Raw genomic sequence first — 19,817 nt, forward strand, 5'->3', positions numbered from 1 at the left:
ATAATAATGAGAACCTCATTCCTCACAAAGCGCCACCAGAGGGCACCCTAGGGCAAGCTTATGCCGAATCTGTGCCCCCTTCACAGTTGTAATGCCGTATCTGTGCCCCCTTCACAGTTGTAATGCCGTATCTGTGCCCCCTTCACAGTTGTAATGCCGTATCTGTGCCCCCTTCACAGTAATAATCCCCATTGTGCCCCCTCCATAGTAATGAAGATGTGTGAATATCTTTCATGTAACTAGATTGGTTTTTTTATGTAGTTGCCTTAAGCTGCTTGTTAAAAAGGAAAACGTTCTTTTAATTAGTTTTTTCTTATTAGAGTATGGTACTAGATTAATCGTTGGAATAATCGATAGAATACTTGGTTACTAAAATAATTGATAGCTGAAACCCTAGTTGTACACGTCATTTATATATTTTTATTTATTTATTTAGGAAATTAGATTTGATACTTCTAAATATGTCCCCTTCTGTTCTGTTGTACTTCCTCTCTTTGCTAAGCTCTTAAAACACCAATCTCACAATTAAAATGTTGAATAAAATACCCAAACACATTCCATAGTTAACCCAGTGCTCATTTTAATATAAAATAAACCAGCTTACATCTTCACAGTAAATATAGGCTATATACAAACGCATGTAGAAAGCTTCATTCTAAGCTGGCTACATACAGAACTATGGTTGCCTGAACCATTTTAATTATTTTCAGTGCATTTCATAACGAAAACGCATATATTTTTACCTTTAGTAATAGGAATAAATACAATAGAACATGAATATTCAAACAGTTAAAAAAATATCTAAATCAGTCCTGAATTGGTTTGTGCTAAACAAAAAATAAAACAAGAAAAATAAAAAAGGCAAAATATAACATTTTCAGTCAAGAAATAAAAGTAGGGATTGAGCCTGCCACAGGCAGGGAATGAGAAGCAGCGCACAGCCCCACTATGTGGGGTTTTAGCTGAGGTGCTCATTATTTAGCCCTTCACGGTAACCTTGTTCTCTGCTGCAGCAAACATGGAATAGAACCGAGTATTCTCATTGGACAGCAAGGTAGACGGTGTGTCAAATTCCGTAACCTGAAACCAATAAAAACACACGTTAGGGATGTAAAAAGTGAAATGCAACCAGATCATTTATACCAACAATAGACATTTTGTTGCGTACCTTCACTTTTCACAAAAACAGTGTCATTAGCTTATGACATTGCTACTTTCACTTACTTAGAATAAAATACTTTTTAGCACCTGAAATCCTTCAGTAGCCAAGTCAGCTTTTGATAATGGATGATATTTCACTATTGTGATTACTCTGAAACTTGGCTCAATAATGAATGGATTCTGTTCAACAGGGCTACATGTAAGAAGTATCATATGGAATTTCCATAATCGTACTAACCAGCAGAATAAAGTTAAAATGTCATTTATAACCATGCAGCAAACACTGAAAAAATTAAAACCAAAAGCAGAATTGCATGGTTTTGTTTTTTTCACACTGTCAAATTTTTTTTGGAGGAAATTATTGAGTTCAAAACAAAGAAAGTCATGTCATAACACATTCCTTCCTAATATAACTTTCCACAATCCACTGTACATATAATGATCAGTACAGGTGCCTGGCATAGCTAAATGCTGCAGCATCTAAGGCAGGCATCTCAAACTCGCGGCCCTCCAGCTGTTGCAAAACTACAACTCCCAGCATGCCCGGACAGCCTACAGCAGGGCATTGTGGGAGTTGTAGTTTTACAACAGCTGGAGGGCCGCGAGTTTGAGATGCCTGATCTAAGGGGTATACAGAGGGAAGGGGCTCCCTCTCCATAGTCTTCCTATGATAAGATCAGGTGGTGCCAATGGTTGCCATGACATCTAGAAGCCTTACAAAGGCCTCTGGACCTGCCATGTACAGAAGCTTATGAGGCCCAGCCTGCAGGTTTCTCTAACGTGAAGTACGATGTGTCACGAGAGAATAATCTTAGAAGTGGTGGGATATGTAAAAGCCTTAAAAACGAGATTTTTGTATAACTTACCAGTAAAATCTCTTTCTCGCTCTTTCCTTGGGAGACACAGAAGACCTTGGGTATAGCTCATCTCCATAGGAGGCGTGACACTAAGTGAAGACTGTTAAGCCCCTCCTCCACAGCTATACCCTCAGCCTGGAGAGAGAGACTGCCAGTTGCGTGTCCAAGCAGTGAGAAAAGGCAAAGTCCAACAAGGAACCAACAAGCCAACTACCCAACGGGTAACACAAACTCGGAAACCGTGTAGAGAAAAACAACGAATGGGTGGGTGCTGTGTCCCCCAAGGAAAGAGCGAGAAAGAGATTTTACTGGTAAGTTATACAAAAATCTCGTTTTCTCGCCCAGTTTCCTTGGGGGACACAGAAGACCTTGGGACGTTCAAAAGCAGTCCAAAAGGGGAGGGACCACAGCTCCAAGGCGAAGCACCCGAAGGCATCAAGGAACCGCCGCCTGCAGACCCAGGCGGACCAAGGCAGCATACGCCGAAGCCAGAGTATGCACCCTGTAGAACTCTGTAAAGCGTGCAAGGAAGACCTGTGGCCGCCTTGCTCAAATGCATGGCCGAAGCCCAATGCCTCCGGCCCAGGAGGCACCGACCGCTCTGGTGAAATGAACGGTGACAGCAAAGGCAGAATCCTGCCCACGGTGCGGTAACCTCAGCAATAGCCAATCTGATAAAGCGGAGGAAAACCACCCTGGAGTCCGTCAACTCTAAGCGCGGACCTCCAGGAAACCCAAGAGACCGAACGTCGACAAGAGTCGGAGATCTCCAAGTAAAAACTGCAAGGCCCAAACAACGTCCAAATCGGTGAAGTGTTGAAGCGAAAGGCAAACACCACCTTCAGAAGGAAGGAACGGGATGTAGAACAGCCCTGTCCTGGGAAAAGACAGAAGGCTCAGAACAAAAGGGGGCCATTCAGGCACCCGTCAGAGACACGACTGATACGGAAACACAACCGTACAGGACAGGCGGGGTAGAGAGAACTTCTGTAACGGCTCCAAAGGACAAGATTGGAGCGCCGAGAACTCAGTATGTAGTTCCCAGGGCGGTACCGAAGGACAGTACAGAGGAACCAAAGAGCCATTTCGAGTAAGAAGGTCTTGACAGGCCCAGAGGGCCGGGGAACGCTGGAAGAGGAAGAACAGCGCTGACACTTGATACCTCAAGTAAAGGAATCCCAGTCCCAGGTCCAGGCCGGACTGGAAAAAAGACAGAACCATGGGGAGAGAAAAAGTCAGAGTGGGGAATGCACAGCTTCCCACAGAACCCCAGATAAAAAAATCATAAGTCTTACGACAGATCCTGGCCGAAATACAGCCAGGAGCGGACAGTAGCGAACCCGCTGGAGTCGCCTGGCAAGCGGGCTAAAAACCAAATGTGATCAGGCGCAGACCAGTAACACGGGCAGAAGTCGACAAAACTGGTCCCGTCGGCCCCCGAGCAACGTTGTCCCGTATCCACCCAAGTGGGGGAGCAGAAGGACAGACGGAAAGGAACCAAAGGGTCCGCCCAGCATCCGCCAGATGCCAGGACAAGACAGGCTAAAGTTCATGCTGATGTAGCCATGTTCTACAGTCCCGGTGTAGGAGATCAAAGGACAATCTGGACCGAAAGGTAGTCCTCCCCAAGTTACCGAGAAGGTAAGTCTACAGCAGGACCATTGTCTTAGAATGGACCACGCAATCTGCACTCAGCGGGAGGACAGAACGCGGTAGACTCGGTAAATAGGCACAGCTAATACAGTCAGTGTGAACAAGGGAGACAGTACGAGGCCAAAAGGAACACCGGAACCATCCACATGAACAACCATGCTCTCCCCAGAGGGGAGGACAGTGAAGGAACAACCTCTGAAGTCTGGCGGGACAGAAGCCACATCGGAGTGATCTGTACCGAGCGGGAGCCAAACAGAGCCGGCGAGATAAGGTAGTCGAGACAGAGGCCGGCGTAACACCCTCCAACCGAACGGAGGAGTGGCAACAGGGAAGCCATAGGACAGCTCAAAAGCAGAACCCTGCTACACTGAGATGCCCGGTTCACCGCCTCGCAGAAGGCGAATACCCTGAAGAACCCAAGGCGGAGGTCCTCCGGACCTGGGTAATCGAGCACCCAAGAGAATTTGGGTGACCTTCCCGAGAAAGCGGCCCGCACCTGGTAGCAGATCAGACTGAAGCGTAGAGGCGCCAAGAGGAAGGACTCATACCACACTACATCCGAAGAGGAGGAAATTGCAGCAGGCAAGGGAACCGCAGTCCTGCCAGAGCCAACGAAGAATCCGAGGGGCGCTCCAGACAACCGCACTCTCGACCATGTGACCACTAGCGCAGGGAAGCAATACCGCGGAAGGACGAATGGGCACGCATCTAGGACCCATGAACACTCCCTGGGATGAAGGGCCAACTAAATGAATGAGTACCACACAGCTCCGTGCAGCAGAGAGCAAGTAGAGCCCGTCCGGGTCAGGTGGACAGAATGAACTCCTTAGAGACGAGTGCAAGGTTTGCGGCAAGCATCGTTTCCCAAGAAAACAAAAGTATGCCGCAGGAAGTAGATGAGGCATACGTACGAGCAGCCCGTAAGCAGTGAGAAGGCCAACCCACCTACAGGAGGAGAAGGCATACGCGGCCCAAACAACGCACAAGAACGTCCGCTCACTGCAAAAAGGTTAATTCAGCGAAAAAGGGGGCTCGCCACAGAGTGCCACAGCATGTACGGAATTGCAAAGTGCAACCTGAAAGGGAGTTATGCACAAGCCTAGTAAAGCATGCGATGGAACGCAAGCAGTCTGCCCCGAAAGGGGGGAATTGTATCAGGCAAACTGCAGTCGGCAAGAGTGCAAAGGCCGGTCCCAAAGGGGAGTGATGCTTAAAGCCGTACCTACTTCAGAGAAGCAGGACATACCCTATAATCCAGCAGGAACGCAGGAGGTCCACCTAGTGAAAGGGGAACATGCACAGGGTTATCCTAGCATTCAGTGAGTGTGCAATAATACACCCAACACTGAACTCAGCGAGAGTGCAACTACTCTGCCAATGAAGGGGGATATGTACAAGTCCAGCACAGCCATCAAGGACAGCTGTGAATCTCATGAGCGTGCCAAATTCTGCCCATGGAATGAGGGGTGGCCACGCACAAGGCCAGCACCGTATCCAATGGGAGTGCAAGCGTTCCACCCATGTTAGAGGGCAATGCTCATGGCCAGCAAGGTATCCGGTGAGAGTGTAGCATGCCGCCCAGAAAAAAAGGGGGGTAATGCACATGGCCAGCATCTCATCCAGGGAGAGTGCGAGCACCCCGCCATGTATGGGAGTCATACACATGGCCAGCATCGTACTGGTGAGAGACAAACACAGTCAGTGAGAATGTGTGTATGTCACCTGAGGAAGGAAGGCATGCCCATGGCAGGCAGCGAATCCAGCGAGAGTGCGTACACCGCCCACGGAAGAGGGGTCATGCATATAGCCGACAGCGGATCCAGCGAGAGTGCAAGCACCCCGCCATGTATGGGGTACATGCACATGGCCAGCAACGTACCTGCGAGAAAACAACCACAGACGGAGGGATGTATGTATGCTGCCTGAGTCATGCCTATGGCCGGCAGCGAAACCAGTGAGAGTGCAGCATAGCAACATAGTACATAAGTACATCATAGCACATCAGAGAGAGTGCAGCGTTCCGCCTATGGAAGGGGGTCGTGCACATAGCCAGTACCGTATCCGGTGAGAGTGCAGTATTCCGCCTAAAAAGGGGGGGTCATGCACATGATCGGCAACAGATCCAGTGAGAGTGTAGCGTTCCGCCTAAGAAGGGGGTCACGCACATGGCCGAGAGCGAATCCAGTGAGAGCGCTGCGTTCTGCCCATGGAAGGGGGTCACGCACATGGCCGGCAGTGAAACCAGTGAGAGTGCAGCGTTCCGCCTAGAGAAGGGGGTCACGCACATGGCCGACAGCGAATCCAGTGAGAACGCTGCGTTCCGCCCATGGAAGGGGGTCACGCACATGGCCGGCAGTGAATCCAGTGAGAGTGCAGCGTTCCGCCTAGAGAAGGGGGTCACGCACATGGCCGGCAGCAAATCCGTAGAGAGTGCGGCATTCTGGCCAATGGAAGGGGGTCATGCACATGGCCAGCACCGTATCGGGTGAAGGTGCAGTATTCCGCCTAAAAGGGGGTCATGCACATGGCAGGCACCATAACTGGAGAGATGATGAATGCTGCCTACGGAAGGGCCGCATGCACTTGGCCAGCGCCATATCCTGGAAGAGGGCAGGAAAACCACCTAAAAGGGGAAATGCCCTAGCACCGACGCAGGTTGGGAGCGCAACACTATGCCACCTGTGGAAAGAGGGCATGCAGACATGCAGCACTACTGATGAGGCTGCAGCGTCCTGCGCAGTCCAATAGAAATCTGTTATTTCTTTTTTTTTTTTTTTTCATTAAAAACACAGCTTCTCTGAGGCTAAAGGGGGGCCACCTATAGGGGCACAGATAGTCAGGAAAAGTGGGGCCAGCCATACAGGCCCATTGGGAGCCGGCCTGTACCCAAAGGGTTAACATGGATCCGGCCTGGAGGGCGGCGCTGCGATCCCCTGGGGGCGGAGGAACCTCCCGGCGGGAAGAATTCGCGCCTGGAGAAGTTCCCGCCCCCTCCACCAGAGGCCGGAATTTTGCGGCCTAGTAGGCCGTGAAGCCGGGGTCTAAATTTGCGGCGCCCGGTATGTACCGCCGGGACCTGAGGGGAGTGACGCATCAAAACCGGCCGCGGGTGCCCACCCCGCGGGCCGGTCGGAATTGCGGCCCAGCAGGCCGCGAAGCCTGGGCCAAAATTTGCGGAGCCCCACCGACCGGCACCAACGGTCGGCCGGGGCCTGCTGCATAGAAGTCAAGCCCAAAGCCGGCCGCGGGAGCCCACCCCGCCGGCCGGAAGAGTCAGGGGCTCGAATGGCGGCTTGCCGGCCGCGGGAGCCCACCCCGCCGGCCGGAAGAGTCAGGGGCTCGAATGGCGGCTTGCCGGCCGCGGGAGCCCACCCCGCCGGCCGGAAGAGTCAGGGACCCGGAATGGCGGCCTAGCAGGCCGCGAAGCCTGGGCTAAGATTTTTGCGGCGCCCGGCCGCACCGGGATACCAATGTCGGCCGGAGGTGAGGCCTTACTCTACAGCCGTCAGGAGTCAGGAGCCTCAGGCCTTGAGCAACACTCCGGTAGGAGATGGGGGGGGGGGGGACCCAGAGAAATAAACTATGTTTATAGATCCAGCAAGGGACTAGAGGCCCAGTATGGGGGTCAGGCACGCAGGAGACCAGGGTGGGGGGGTGTGGGACGTAGGGCTGGAGAAGCCTCTCTCTTACCACAGCCGTCTTCACCCTCGGTCCATTCCAGCAGGGTCGCCCCTGCAGCTACTGGCACCGTAGTGGCAGGACGCTGGAAGAGGGACTTGGCGTGCGGGCGACCCTTGCGCTGGCGGGATGTAGGGGAGCTGGGCTGCCCTGATCCACCTTGCCTTCTGTGGGGGAGGCAGCAGTGCGGGTGACCGGCACTGGCGCAGCTCAACCCCGGGAGAACAGAGAGGTCTAGTGCGACTCTGTTATCCCTGATGATCTGGAACAAAAAGAAAAAAGTAAAAATCTAAAATTGAAACAAGGAGAAACCAGCCCTGCAGAGCAGGGAGTGTCTTGCCTCCTTGGACACTAAGCAAAAAACTGGCAGTCTCTCTCTCCAGGCTGAGGGTATAGCTGTGGAGGAGGGGCTTAACAGTCTTCACTTAGTGTCACGCCTCCTAGGGAGATGAGCTATACCCAAGGTCTTCTGTGTCCCCCAAGGAAACTGGGCGAGAAAAGTTATTACCACATTAAGCTACACGTCAGATTTACAAAAATAGCCTCTGTCATGAAGGTGAAAGAGGACTGTCAAAAAGGGGTTAATTAGTACTTTGCTCTTGCTTACAATAGAATAATTTCCTACAATGTACTAGGTAAAAAGAAACCAAAGGCTTGGCAATAGAAATTCCATGGTACCATTCTTCTCACTGACCTGTCCCTGTACTAGCACCATGATACGGTCACACCCAAGTACAGTGTTAAGACGGTGAGCTATGGTCAACATTGTGCAGTTTGAAAATGCCTCCCGTATAGTTTCCTGGATCAAAAGATCAGTTTCTGCGTCCATGGCTGCAGTAGCTTCATCAAGAATTAGAATCTGAAACAAAAGCATCATTATTTAGTTAAATGTAATTAAAGTATACCTAAACATAAACTTTATTAAAACCTATTGTACATGTTATAAAAAAAAGAATTCTGTTTGCCTAGTGAAATAGGCACCTGAAGTTCAGGGGCCTATTACACTTTGGAATCCGTACATATGTACACCGCTGATATGTCACACATGGTTACAGGCTTTCAGTAGGCGGAGGCAGAAGCTGGCCTAGTACATCGCTGCTCCTGTCTGTGCCCACTCCCCAAAAGCCTGACATAGCACATCACTGATGAGCTTTTAGAGAATGCAGCTAATACAGCAGGGGCAGCGATGTGTGCTCCTGTCTGTACATTGCTCACAGCAGCGCCAAAGGAATCTGTACACCAACAGTATAGAGCCAACATATCAGCAGTGTACGCATGTACGGATTCCAAAGTGCGATAGACACCTATTTCACTAGAAAAAAACTGTTAAAAAAAGGTCAGAAATACTATTTTTATGTAAAAGTTAAGGTACATATTGGTTTCCAGTTGCAGAGAACAAGTGCGGCCCAGCAATTAGCATTGGAAATGCAACACAATTAAGCACTAATTAAAGGGTTTATCCCACTAACAGAGAGTTATCAACTATCTACAGGAAAGCAATCAGCCAGTCCCATAAAAGTTTAGAAAGTGGTGATCAGGCATGCGCACTACTGGGATCACTTGGTGGTGCCAGTGGTCACACCCTCAACGAGACATTGAGTTTTTAGCTTACCTTGCATTTACGTAATAAAGCTCGTGCTATGCACAGTAACTGACGTTCTCCCACTGAGAAATTCTCTCCATTCTCCAAAACTTCACTTTCAAGTTTGAGAGGTAGTTGGGCAACCTAATATGAAGAAAGATATATGTTGAAGAAAAATGGACTTGCAGCAGTATAGCATTTTCATTCAATGGCTTAAAACATAATTAGAAATATTAACTTACACATTCTTTCATGTGTGTCCTTTCCAGGGTATCCCAAATCTGCTCCTCGGTGAACTGGTTAAATGGATCCAAGTTGTAACTGAAGAGATAAAAGAAGATGAATATCAGAATATAACAACCTCCAGTATGCAGAGAAATCTTCTGTAGAAAGAATCTGAAACTCTTATTTGCCCTAATATAAGAATGTTAAATTATCATACACGAGACCCGTCTTAAAAGAAATTCAACAGTCAAAAATATTAAACTGGAAAAGAATGCATCTGTGCCTGACAATTAGCAGAATCCCTTGGGACTACACGAGTCCTCATTAGAGGGCAACTAAACAACCGCACACCCTACCTACAAAACATGACCACGTCAATCCTTGCAACACAATTTCCGGCTCCTCTAAAGGTCATGATGGTTGCTTGCGCAGCAACTAAAGCTTGTCTAAACGCTGATAGCAAAGTCTTGTGCAGATGACAAACACACATCGAAGAATTTATCATCAGGGGAATATATGAAGTCAGTTTTGCTGGAGAACTTTATACCAGATTTATCAAATAGAAAGTAATGTAGGACCGTGCTGCTTTCTCCCCCTTCAGGAAGCCAATCCTCCCTTGTTCGTTTCACAGGTGTATAGTCGGCACAGGAAAATCGTGACCCTCATACAATCCACAATCCTCCTTTCATGAAAGACTCTGATCGTCCAAAACATCGCACCAATAGTGAAGCACCGTCAACCAACTTGCTATTAAAAGGATGTATTTATACTCACAAACATCCATAAAATAAGGCACATCAAATAATAGAACACTCAGGATTCTGCCCGACCCGAGTTTCTCTCACACTTCATCAGGGGCGAATACCCCACCCTCGTATGGGCTGTCCTTAAAATCCACAAATCTCCATACCCCTCCCCCATTAGGACTTTTCAGATGTTAATGTGTACATAAATTAAAAACAACACACTACCCCTGTCATTGATCACCCCCCTATAAGGCTCCATTCAGATGTCCGTATGTGTTTTGCAGATCCGATCCATGTATCCGTGGATCTGTAAAAAACATACAGACATCTGAATGCAGCCTTACAGGAGGGTGATCAATGACAGGGGGGTGATCAGGGAGTCTATATGGGGTGATCACCCCCCTATAAGGCTCCATTCAGATGTCCGTATGTGTTTTGCGGATCCGATCCATGTATCCGTGGATCCGTAAAAAACATACGGACATCTGAATGCAGCCTTACAGGGGGGGTGATCAGGGAGTCTATATGGGGTGATCACCCCCCTGTCATTGATCACCCCCCTATAAGGCTCCATTCAGATGTCCGTATGTGTTTTGCGGATCCGATCCATGTATCCGTAAAAAACATACGGACGTCTGAATGGAGCCTTACAGGGGAGTGATCAATGACAGGGGGGTGATCAGGGAGTCTATATGGGGTGATCACCTCAGTCATTGATCACCCCCCTGTAAGGCTCCATTCAGATGTCCGTACGTGTTTTGCGGATCCGATCCATGTATCAGTGGATCCGTAAAAATCATACGGACGTCTGAATGGAGCCTTACAGGGGGGTGATCAATGACAGGGGGGTGATCAGGGGTTAAAAAAAATCACATCTCCAGCCTGCCAGCGAACGATCGCCGCTGGCAGGCTGGAGATCCACTCGCTTACCTTCCGATCCTGTGAACGCGCGCGTCTCGCGAGATGACGCACGGATGCGTCCAGGAGGAATGAATCAACCACCTTCCGGACGCATCCGTGCGTTAGGCGGTCGGGAGGTGGTTAAACACTCAATGATGGTCTCTTTTGAACATCTTCACAAGGTCAGAAATCTACCTCACTGAGTTTCTATCATATATGAGGGTTCGCCAGTGCCTTGGTTCACTCCTCCACTCTTCCTGAATCCCAGCCGGATGTTGTCAGAATATTCCAGAATTCGTCTTTATATAAACGACATACTACTCACCATATATACGATCTTTTAGGAGATAAATCTAAATTTGTCAAAACCCCTCCAAAGATAAAGTGGGAACAAGACCTGCAAACAACCTTTTCAGAGGGGGAGTGGGCTGAGGCGGTGTGCTTCATTGTGTCCACCTTCAGATGTGCTTCTCATTATGAAGCTGGAATGAAAACCCTGCTCAGATGGTACTTTACCCCCCATAGGTTAAGTCTTATATACCCAGGATCATCGGCCTGTTGCTGGAGATGTGGGGAAACTGGATCACTGTATCACGTCCTCTGGTCATGCCCAAAACTTGCAGCCTACAGGCATCAGACCTTCATCTTGATTCCACAAGTCTCAGGGTTACAAATTGCTCCCTCTCCTGCCCTGGCACTCTTATTCATTGGCCTTAATAACCTCCCCCACGACTATAGACATATTATAGGTCATATTTTGTTGTGTGCTAAACTAGTTATCACGAGACATTGGAAAGCAGTAGATTCCCCCGCTTTATTAGAGATCATTCAAGCTTTAAATACCTCCTGTACATACGAAAAATTGCTCCCCGAGACCATAATCAACTCAGTAGTTAGGGATAAAACATGGGCTCTTTGGATGTTAGGCTACTTTCACACTGGCGTTTTGGTTTCAGTTTGCGAGATCCGTTTCAGGGCTCTCACAAGCGGTCCAAAACGGATCGGTTTTGCCCTAATGCATTCTGAATGCATAAGGATCCGTTAAGAAGGCATCAGTTTGCCTCAGTTCCGCCTCCATTCCGCTCTGGAGGCGGACACCAAAACGCTGCTTGCAAACGGATCCCGACACACAATGTAAGTCAATGGGGAGGGATCAGTTTTCACTGACAATATGGCACAATAGAAAACGGATCTGTCCCCCATTGACTTTCCATGGTGTTCAAAACGGATCCGTTTTTTATTTATTTATTTTATGCACTTATATAGCGCCACTATATTCCGCAGCGCTTTACAGACATTAGCATCCAACTGTCCCCAATGGGGCCCACAATCTAAGGTCCCTATCAGTATGTCTTTGGAGTGTGGGGGGAAACCGGAGAACCCGGAGGAAACCCACCCAAACACAGGAAGAACATACAAACTCCATGCAGATGTTTTCCTTGGTCGGATTCGAACCTAGGACCCCAGCGCTGCAAGGCACCAATGCTAACCACCGAGCCACCATGCATGCGATTGTATTATCTGAACGGAAGCGTTTATGCAGATGACGGATCTGCACCAAACGCGAGTGTTGTAAAAAATTAGGAAGAACTCCAGAGACTATCATCGGACAGGGATACATATCAAATATTAATAAAAATTCGACTGAAGAATATAAAAACAAAGTTGGGGGCTTCAAAGGCGGGATTATTAATAAGAGAACTAGAATATCTAACCATCAAGTTCCCTGTGACTCCAGTTATATACAATCTGCCGAAAATTCATAAGAGTCTGATCAACCCCCTATAGTCTGTGGAATTAATTCATTAAAGAGTAGACTGACCGAGTATATTGACTTTTTCCTCCAAAAATATGCCACCCAAATCCCCTCCTACCTTAAAGACACAGGCAGTGTTAGGCTACTTTCACACTTGCGTTCGGGGTTCCGCTTGCGAGTTCCGTTTGAAGGCTCTCACAAGCAGCCCCGAACGCATCCGTACAGCCCCAATGCATTCTGAGTGGATGCGGATCCGCTCAGAATGCCTCAGTCTGGCTCCGCTTGGCCTCCGTTCCGCTCAGCAGGCGGACACCCGAACGCAGCTTGCAGCGTTCGGGTGTCCGCCTGGCCGTGCGGAGCCAAACAGATCCGTCCAGACTTACAATGTAAGTCACTGGGGACGGATCCGTTTGAAGTTGACACAATATGGTGCAATTTCAAACGGATCCGTCCCCCATTGACTTTCAATGCAAAGTCTGAACAGATCCGTCTGACCAACTTTCACACTTAGATTTTCACACTTTATTTTCAGAAATATAATGCAGACGGATCCGTTCTGAACGGATACCATCGTTTGCATTATAGGAGCCGATCCGTCTGTGCAGACACCAGAAGGATCCGCTCCGAACGCAAGTGTGAAAGTAGCCTTATTGAGATAACTAAAAACTTAGGTCCCAGCAAGAAAAATACTTGGCTCGCAACAGTCGATGTAGCATCATTGTATACAATTATACCGAAAGAACTGGGTCTCAAAGCAATAGAAGATGAGTTGAAGAATGACCCTGAAATGTCCAGTAAGCAGGGGCAGTTTATTTTAGATTGTGTAGATTGTTGTTTAGGTCACAATTTGTTTTGGTTTAAGGGTATGTATAACCTGCAGCGAACTGGGACGGCGATGGGTGTGAAATTCCCTCTGGGAAAAAGGAAAAAAAAAAAAAATCAACCCTATTCTGTAAAAAAGAAACTGAAGGCGGAACATTGTGTGTATGGAAGAGATACATCGACGACTGCCTGTTGATCTGGGAAGGGGAACAACAGGGATTGGTGGATTTTATTATGGAGTTGAATGAAAATAACTGGAACCTTAAATTTACTAGTGACATCAGTGCGACTGCCATAATTTTTTTTAGATTTTATTATTTTTATTGAAGGTAATGTTTTTAAGACCAAAACCTTTTTCAAAGATACTGATGTGAATGGATATATTGCCACTACTAGCTGTCATTATGAACCGTAGGATGTCATTAGGAAATAAGAAGGTTGTGTCTGAGTGGGGGAAGGATAGGAGTAAAGACCTCTGGAGGTTAGAATGGGAATAGGTGCAATTTTGTGAATGAGAGAGGTGTAAACCTGAGTAAAGGGAAGACCCCTGGTGGTTAGAATTGGGACCAGGTGCAATTTCATGAATGAGTAAGGTGTAATCCTGAATAAAAAAAAACTAATCGTGGTATATAGGATATATAAGAGAGGCTATGTATGAGTATTTGGTTTATATTAGAAAATCAATTTTATTGCTGTATTTGTTCTGATGTTTTAGATTTATGTACACATTAACATCTGAAAAGTCCTAATGGGGGAGGGGTATGGAGATTTGTGGATATAAAGGACAGCCCATACGAGGGTGGGGTATTCGCCCCTGATGAAGTGTGAAAGAAACCCGGGTCGGGCAGAATCCTGAGGGTGTTCTATTATTTCATGTGCCTTATTTTATGGATGTTTGCGAGTATAAATACATCCTTTTAATAGCAAGTTGGTTGACGATACTTCACTATTGGTGCGATCTTTTGGTCTATCAGAGTCTTTCATGAAAGGAGGACTGTGGATTCTATGAGGATCACAATTTTCCTGTGCAGACTATACAAGGGAGGATAAACGAACAAGGGAGGATTGGCTTCCTGAAGGGGGGAGAAAGCAGCACGGTCCTACATTATTACTTTCTGGCTGCTGACTTGTGTGTGAATAGAACCCACTTTGCGTTTGGGACCTGCAGCGTGGTTGTTTACAGGCAATGTATCAGACTTTTTGAAATTTTTAAATTGCACATTTATCAAATGCTGTATGCCATTTAATAAATTTGTCTTATCCTTAAAACCTCACACTTCCATCTAGAAAAGCTATTCCAGTTTTCCAACTCCACCCTGCTACTGAAGTGAGATTGCAATTCTTTATTTCTTTTTTTGCAACTTTTGAAATAAGTCTCAATGATAAATCTGGCGTGAAACTCATTAACATAGCTAACCGTAACCATGCCCGCTTCTGCACCCATATTTCAAAACTGGAGTGAGTGGTCGCTAAATGTTTGCACAAGTGAGCCCAAAAAAATTGGAAAAGCAGCATTTTAGAAGCCATATTTCGGGAGTGAAAGCATCAGTTTATGGGGAAAAGGGTGGGACCTACCGTACATATTTTAAAAGTGCTTACCGGACAGTTCCACTGAACAAGACAGGCTCCTGGGGTATAATAGAGAGCTTGCTGCGCAGATCTGCCAAGCCAATGTCGCTGATATTTACACCATCTATTTTTATACAACCATTAGAAAGCTCCACAAGTCGAAAAAGAGCCATACCCAGGGAGCTCTTCCCTACAGGATATAATTATAGATTGGAAGGATTAAAAAATACTGAACTGCAAAAATAAAGACATCAAATGAGGTCATTGTACAATGATACTTCTCTCACCTGAGCCAGTCCTTCCCACAATTCCAATCTTCTCTTTCGGCTTGATGGTAAATGACACTTTCTTCAGTACCAAGGGTAGGTTCTCTCTGTATCGCATTCCTGCAGTTTCAAAAATGATCTCTCCTTCTTGGGGCCAGTCTGCAGGGGGTGCCTTGTTTTTAATCCTGGCAGGAGCCTCAAGGGCCAAAGTCTAAATAGAAAAAGGATTGTATAAGAATCATACCAATGGATGATGGTGACATGCTTGGGGCCACTTTGACATGGTCAGTATTTGTAAGCCAAAACGAGGAGTGAAAACTATTTGTCTTACAAACACTGATGAAAAATACCAAACAAACACTAACCGTGTGAAAGTGACCTAAACCTGGGAAAAATAATGCTGTAAGTCCCAGTGGAAGGAGCACAACAAAAACTATTCTCACAGGAAGGAGGAAAGACTGGAAATCTGCTGAAGAACGCACATGAGTGCACACAGGCGATTAGGACAGACCATGCAGAAATCTTAGATACATATTGATGCTTACCTTGATGTAATGGCTGATACGCTCTACTGAGGTGAATCGAGCTTCGGTTTCTGATGCAAGTCTGACTGTAAACTGGAACAATCCAGTTAACTGGAATTTGAAACATAAAAACAATCAATAGCAAACGCATCCACTACTGCTCAAAACTCAAAAGCAGAAAAGGTTACTGCAGCTTAAAGGGAATCTGTCACCTGCTTTTACCATCGCTATGTTCACTAAAGTACCTTATTTCCAGCAGTCTTTTTACTTTATTTCGTTTTGTCCTTTTGATATAAAAGCCCTTTTTATGATATGCTAATGAGGCTCCAAGGTGCCCAGAGGGGCATTTTTTCCCCCTCTCCGGTGCCCAGTGACGCCCCCCTGCAGTGCCCAAGAACGCCTCCTGATCCTAAAATAACCTCCCACAGCCCGGCAAACTGTTCCGCCCCCTCCCCACGTCAGTCTACCTTCTAGAAATGCCCCGTCCTCCTTCCTGTCGGCGGCCAGAAAACTCGCGCAGGCGCAGTACCGCCTGCGGCCTGCGCGATGGTGACAGCTTAAAATGGTAAAAGCAGGTGACAGATTCCCTTTAAAGGCCATGTACACTGTAAATGGACATTTTTAATAATTGCATTGCACCTTTTATGGGCTAAAAATCATTCTCTGAATAGGTTTTCATTAAAGGGGATGGACACTTTCTGGTTACTATAACCAATGTGTTTTTTAGGATGACTATATGGCACTTACAAATACAGCTTTTGTTAATAATCTGTGCAGTCTGCTATATTTCATAAGCCATCCCCCCTTCTTCAGGACTTCAGTGCTCTCCACACGGAGGTCCTGTCCATAACATGGCTGCTGATTCACAAATAGACTGCACTAAGATCCCAACAGTGCAGGTGCAGTGTGTGTATAAGAGACTGAGCGATTTGCCTGGTCACATGACCCTCCATCAGCAGCCATGTTATGGACAGGACCGCCGTGAAGACCGCACAAAACTTGGCAAATGAGGAGGCATACCTTATGAAATATAGAAAATGGTGCAGTATATAAGGAATGGCTACATTAGTAAGTGCTGTATAGTTATCTTACATGCACATTAACCAAACGTATGTGGCCAACCCCTTTAAAACAGGTTAGTCTTCTATAGCTGCAGTACTTGCGTATACACACACACACACACATAGCAGGCTGATCTGTTCAGATAAATCCACCGGATACTCTGTTCTCCTAAGTGGTTTGAAACACTTAAGCTGAAATCTTCTCAAACTGATCATAATTCTGATTGAGGTGTACAGATTTCAGGTGTCCATCATTTTTCATGACAGGATCACCAGGCCTGGGTGTTGACTTGGTATTTCTATTTGTCTTGCCCACTTTAAATATGATTGATCTGATGAAGGTACAGCATGCCAAATTGTGCACGCCGATAAAAACATATACACAGCAACATACTGAAATACAATTAGGAACGTATGACTTTGTGAAAATGTCCCTAATGCCCTAATAGTTTTGTAATCTAATTTATTAATGCATTTTTATTACACTTTTACACCCTCAAAGAGCACCTTTCCCTGTGCGCTTAAAATTCACTTCTCTGTACACTGACTTGTCAGCAGTGTACGGAGTACAGACTGTACATTTTATGATTGGGGCCGCAGTGCAAGGAGGAGCACACATTGCTGCTTCTGCCCGTGCCCCCCAGAGGTTTACCAACTCCTGACATAGCACATCGGTACCTTGTACCCATGTTTTATGCCAGGATTAGTTGAGCGGAGCAGGCTCCTACTTCTGCCTGCCTTGCTAAGCTTAATGCTGACATGCAGGAGCTGTCAGCAACTTAGCAAAGCAGGAGCCCGCTCTGCTCAGCTAATCGTGGCATAGTACATGGGTACAGGGTTATTTTATAAGCTCTTGTGAGCAGGGCCCTCATTCCTCTTGTTCTAATTATTGACTTGTCTGTTGCTATGCTATGACTTTTTGCATGAAACCCTGAAAAGTGCTGCGGAATAAGGCTCCATTCACACGTCCGCAAATGGGTCCGCATCCGTTCCGCAATTTTGCGGAAAAGGTGCAGACCCATTCATTTTCTATGGTGACGGAATGGATGCGGACAGCATCCGCATTTGCGGAGCGCGGCCCAGATCTTCAGGTCCACAAAAGATGGAACACGTCCTATTCTAATAGGCATTTCTATAGGGGTGCCAGGCGGGTGTGTTGCAGGTCCGCAACACACCACGGACGTGTGAATGGAGCCTAAGTTGGCGCTATATAAAGATTATAATTATGACAAGAAAACTGAAATGGTATGGAATATCACAATGGAAATCCAATTCCATAAATCCTTCTCTCACCTGTACTGCATACGACATTGCAAGTCCAGCGTATGCCGGAGAGATGCTCCCATGCATCAAAATAATCATAAGGCCAGTAGTAGTGATTAGCGATATACTAATTATGTCCAGCCGTATGGCCAACCAGCGCATGGCACAGTTAAACAGATAGAAGGGGGCTTGGTTACTGTCCAGCAACTCCTGATACCTGAAAAGCAAATCGAAAAGTCTGAGGCTAAAAGAAGACATTGCTATATTTATATCAACCATCAACAGCTGCTGTACAAGAATACATACAGTGAGGAACAGAAGTATTTGAACACCCTGCGATTTTGCAAGTTCTCCCACTTAGAAATCATTAAGGGGTCTGACATTCACATTGTAGGTGCATTCCCGCTCAGATACAGAATAAAAATAAATAAATAAATCATTAAAAAAAAAATCAGGAATTCACGTTGTATGATTTTTGTCATGCACTGCTGAACATAAATAAGTATTTAAACACCTGAGAAGACAGCAAGGAATCTGGCTCTCAAAGACCTGTTACTGTGCCTTTAAAAAGTCCACCTCTACTCCACTCATTAATCTAATTTAGTAGCACCTGTCTCAGCTCTTTAAAGACACCTGTCCACCCCAAAGTCAGTCAGACGCCAACTACTACCATGGGCAAGACCAAAGAGCTGTCAAAAGACACCAGAGACGAAATTGTGGACCTCCACAAGGCTGGAAAGGGCTACGGGCAATTGCCAAGCAGCTTGGTGAAAATAGATCAACTGTTGGAGCAATTGTTAGAAAATGGAAGAGGCTAAAGATGACTGTCAGTCTCCCTCGGACTGGGGCTCCATGCAAGATCTCCCCCCGTGGGGTATCACTGATGATAAAAAAGGTGAGGAATCAGCCCAGAACTACAAGGGAGGAGCTGGTCAATGACATGAAGAGAGCTGGGACCACAGTTTCAAAGGTCACTGTCGGTAGAACACCACGCCGTCATGGTTTCAAATCATGCACTGCACAGAAGGTTCCCCTGCTCAAGTCATCACATGTCCAGGCCCGTCTGAAGTTTGCCAATGACCATCTGGATGATCCAAAGGAGGCATTGGAGAAAGCCAAGTGGTCAGATAAGACCAAAGGAGAACTTTTTGGTCTAAACTTCACTCGTCGCGTTTGGAAGAAAAAGAAGGATGAGTTGCATCCCAAAAACACAATCCCAACTGTGAAGTATGGGGGGTGGTAACATCTTGCTTTGGGGGTGCTTTACTGTGAAGGGGACAGGACGACTGGGGCCATTTATTGTGAGATTTTGGGCAACAACCTCCTTCCCTCAGTCAGAGCATTGAAGATGGGTCGTGGCTGGGTCTTCCAACATGACAACGACCCGAAGCACACAGCCAGGATAACGAAGAAGTGGCTCCGTAAGAAGCATATCAAGGTTCGGGAGTGGCCTAGCCCGTCTCCAGACCTAAATCCAATAGAACATCTTTGGAGGGAGCTGAAACTCTGTCGCTCAGCGACAGCCCCGAAACCTGACAGATCTAGAGGAGATCTGTGTGGAGGAGTGGGCCAAAATCCCTGTTGCAGTGTGCGCAAACCTGGTCAAGAACTACAGGAAACATTTGACCTCTGTAATTGCAAACAAAGGCTTCTGTACCAAATATTAACACAGATTTTCTCAGGTGTTAAAATACTTATGTTCAGCAGTGCAAGACAAATACATTCTTTAAAAATCATACAATGTGATTTCCTGA

The 19,817-nt window shown here is 46.8% G+C and overlaps 1 protein-coding gene across 2 annotated transcripts in view; it reads right to left on the minus strand.

The window, feature by feature from the left end:
* Positions 1-558: 558 nt before the first annotated feature.
* The window catches only part of ABCC5 (ATP binding cassette subfamily C member 5), a 128,228-nt gene continuing 108,969 nt past the window's right edge, over positions 559-19,817 (minus strand). For both annotated transcript variants that reach the window (XM_040428481.1, XM_040428482.1), the window contains 8 exons: positions 18,094-18,280; positions 15,761-15,850; positions 15,237-15,426; positions 14,980-15,139; positions 9,174-9,252; positions 8,962-9,075; positions 8,044-8,208; positions 559-1,080 (listed from right to left, as the gene is read on the minus strand). In XM_040428481.1, coding sequence (XP_040284415.1) covers positions 979-1,080; positions 8,044-8,208; positions 8,962-9,075; positions 9,174-9,252; positions 14,980-15,139; positions 15,237-15,426; positions 15,761-15,850; positions 18,094-18,280 — 1,087 coding nt within the window. In that variant the 3' untranslated portion in view covers positions 559-978. The remainder of the gene's footprint in view (positions 1,081-8,043; positions 8,209-8,961; positions 9,076-9,173; positions 9,253-14,979; positions 15,140-15,236; positions 15,427-15,760; positions 15,851-18,093; positions 18,281-19,817) is intronic.

The sequence above is a fragment of the Bufo bufo genome, chromosome 4, assembly GCF_905171765.1.
Source record: "Bufo bufo chromosome 4, aBufBuf1.1, whole genome shotgun sequence".
In the NCBI taxonomy this organism is placed as follows: Eukaryota; Metazoa; Chordata; class Amphibia; order Anura; family Bufonidae; genus Bufo; species Bufo bufo.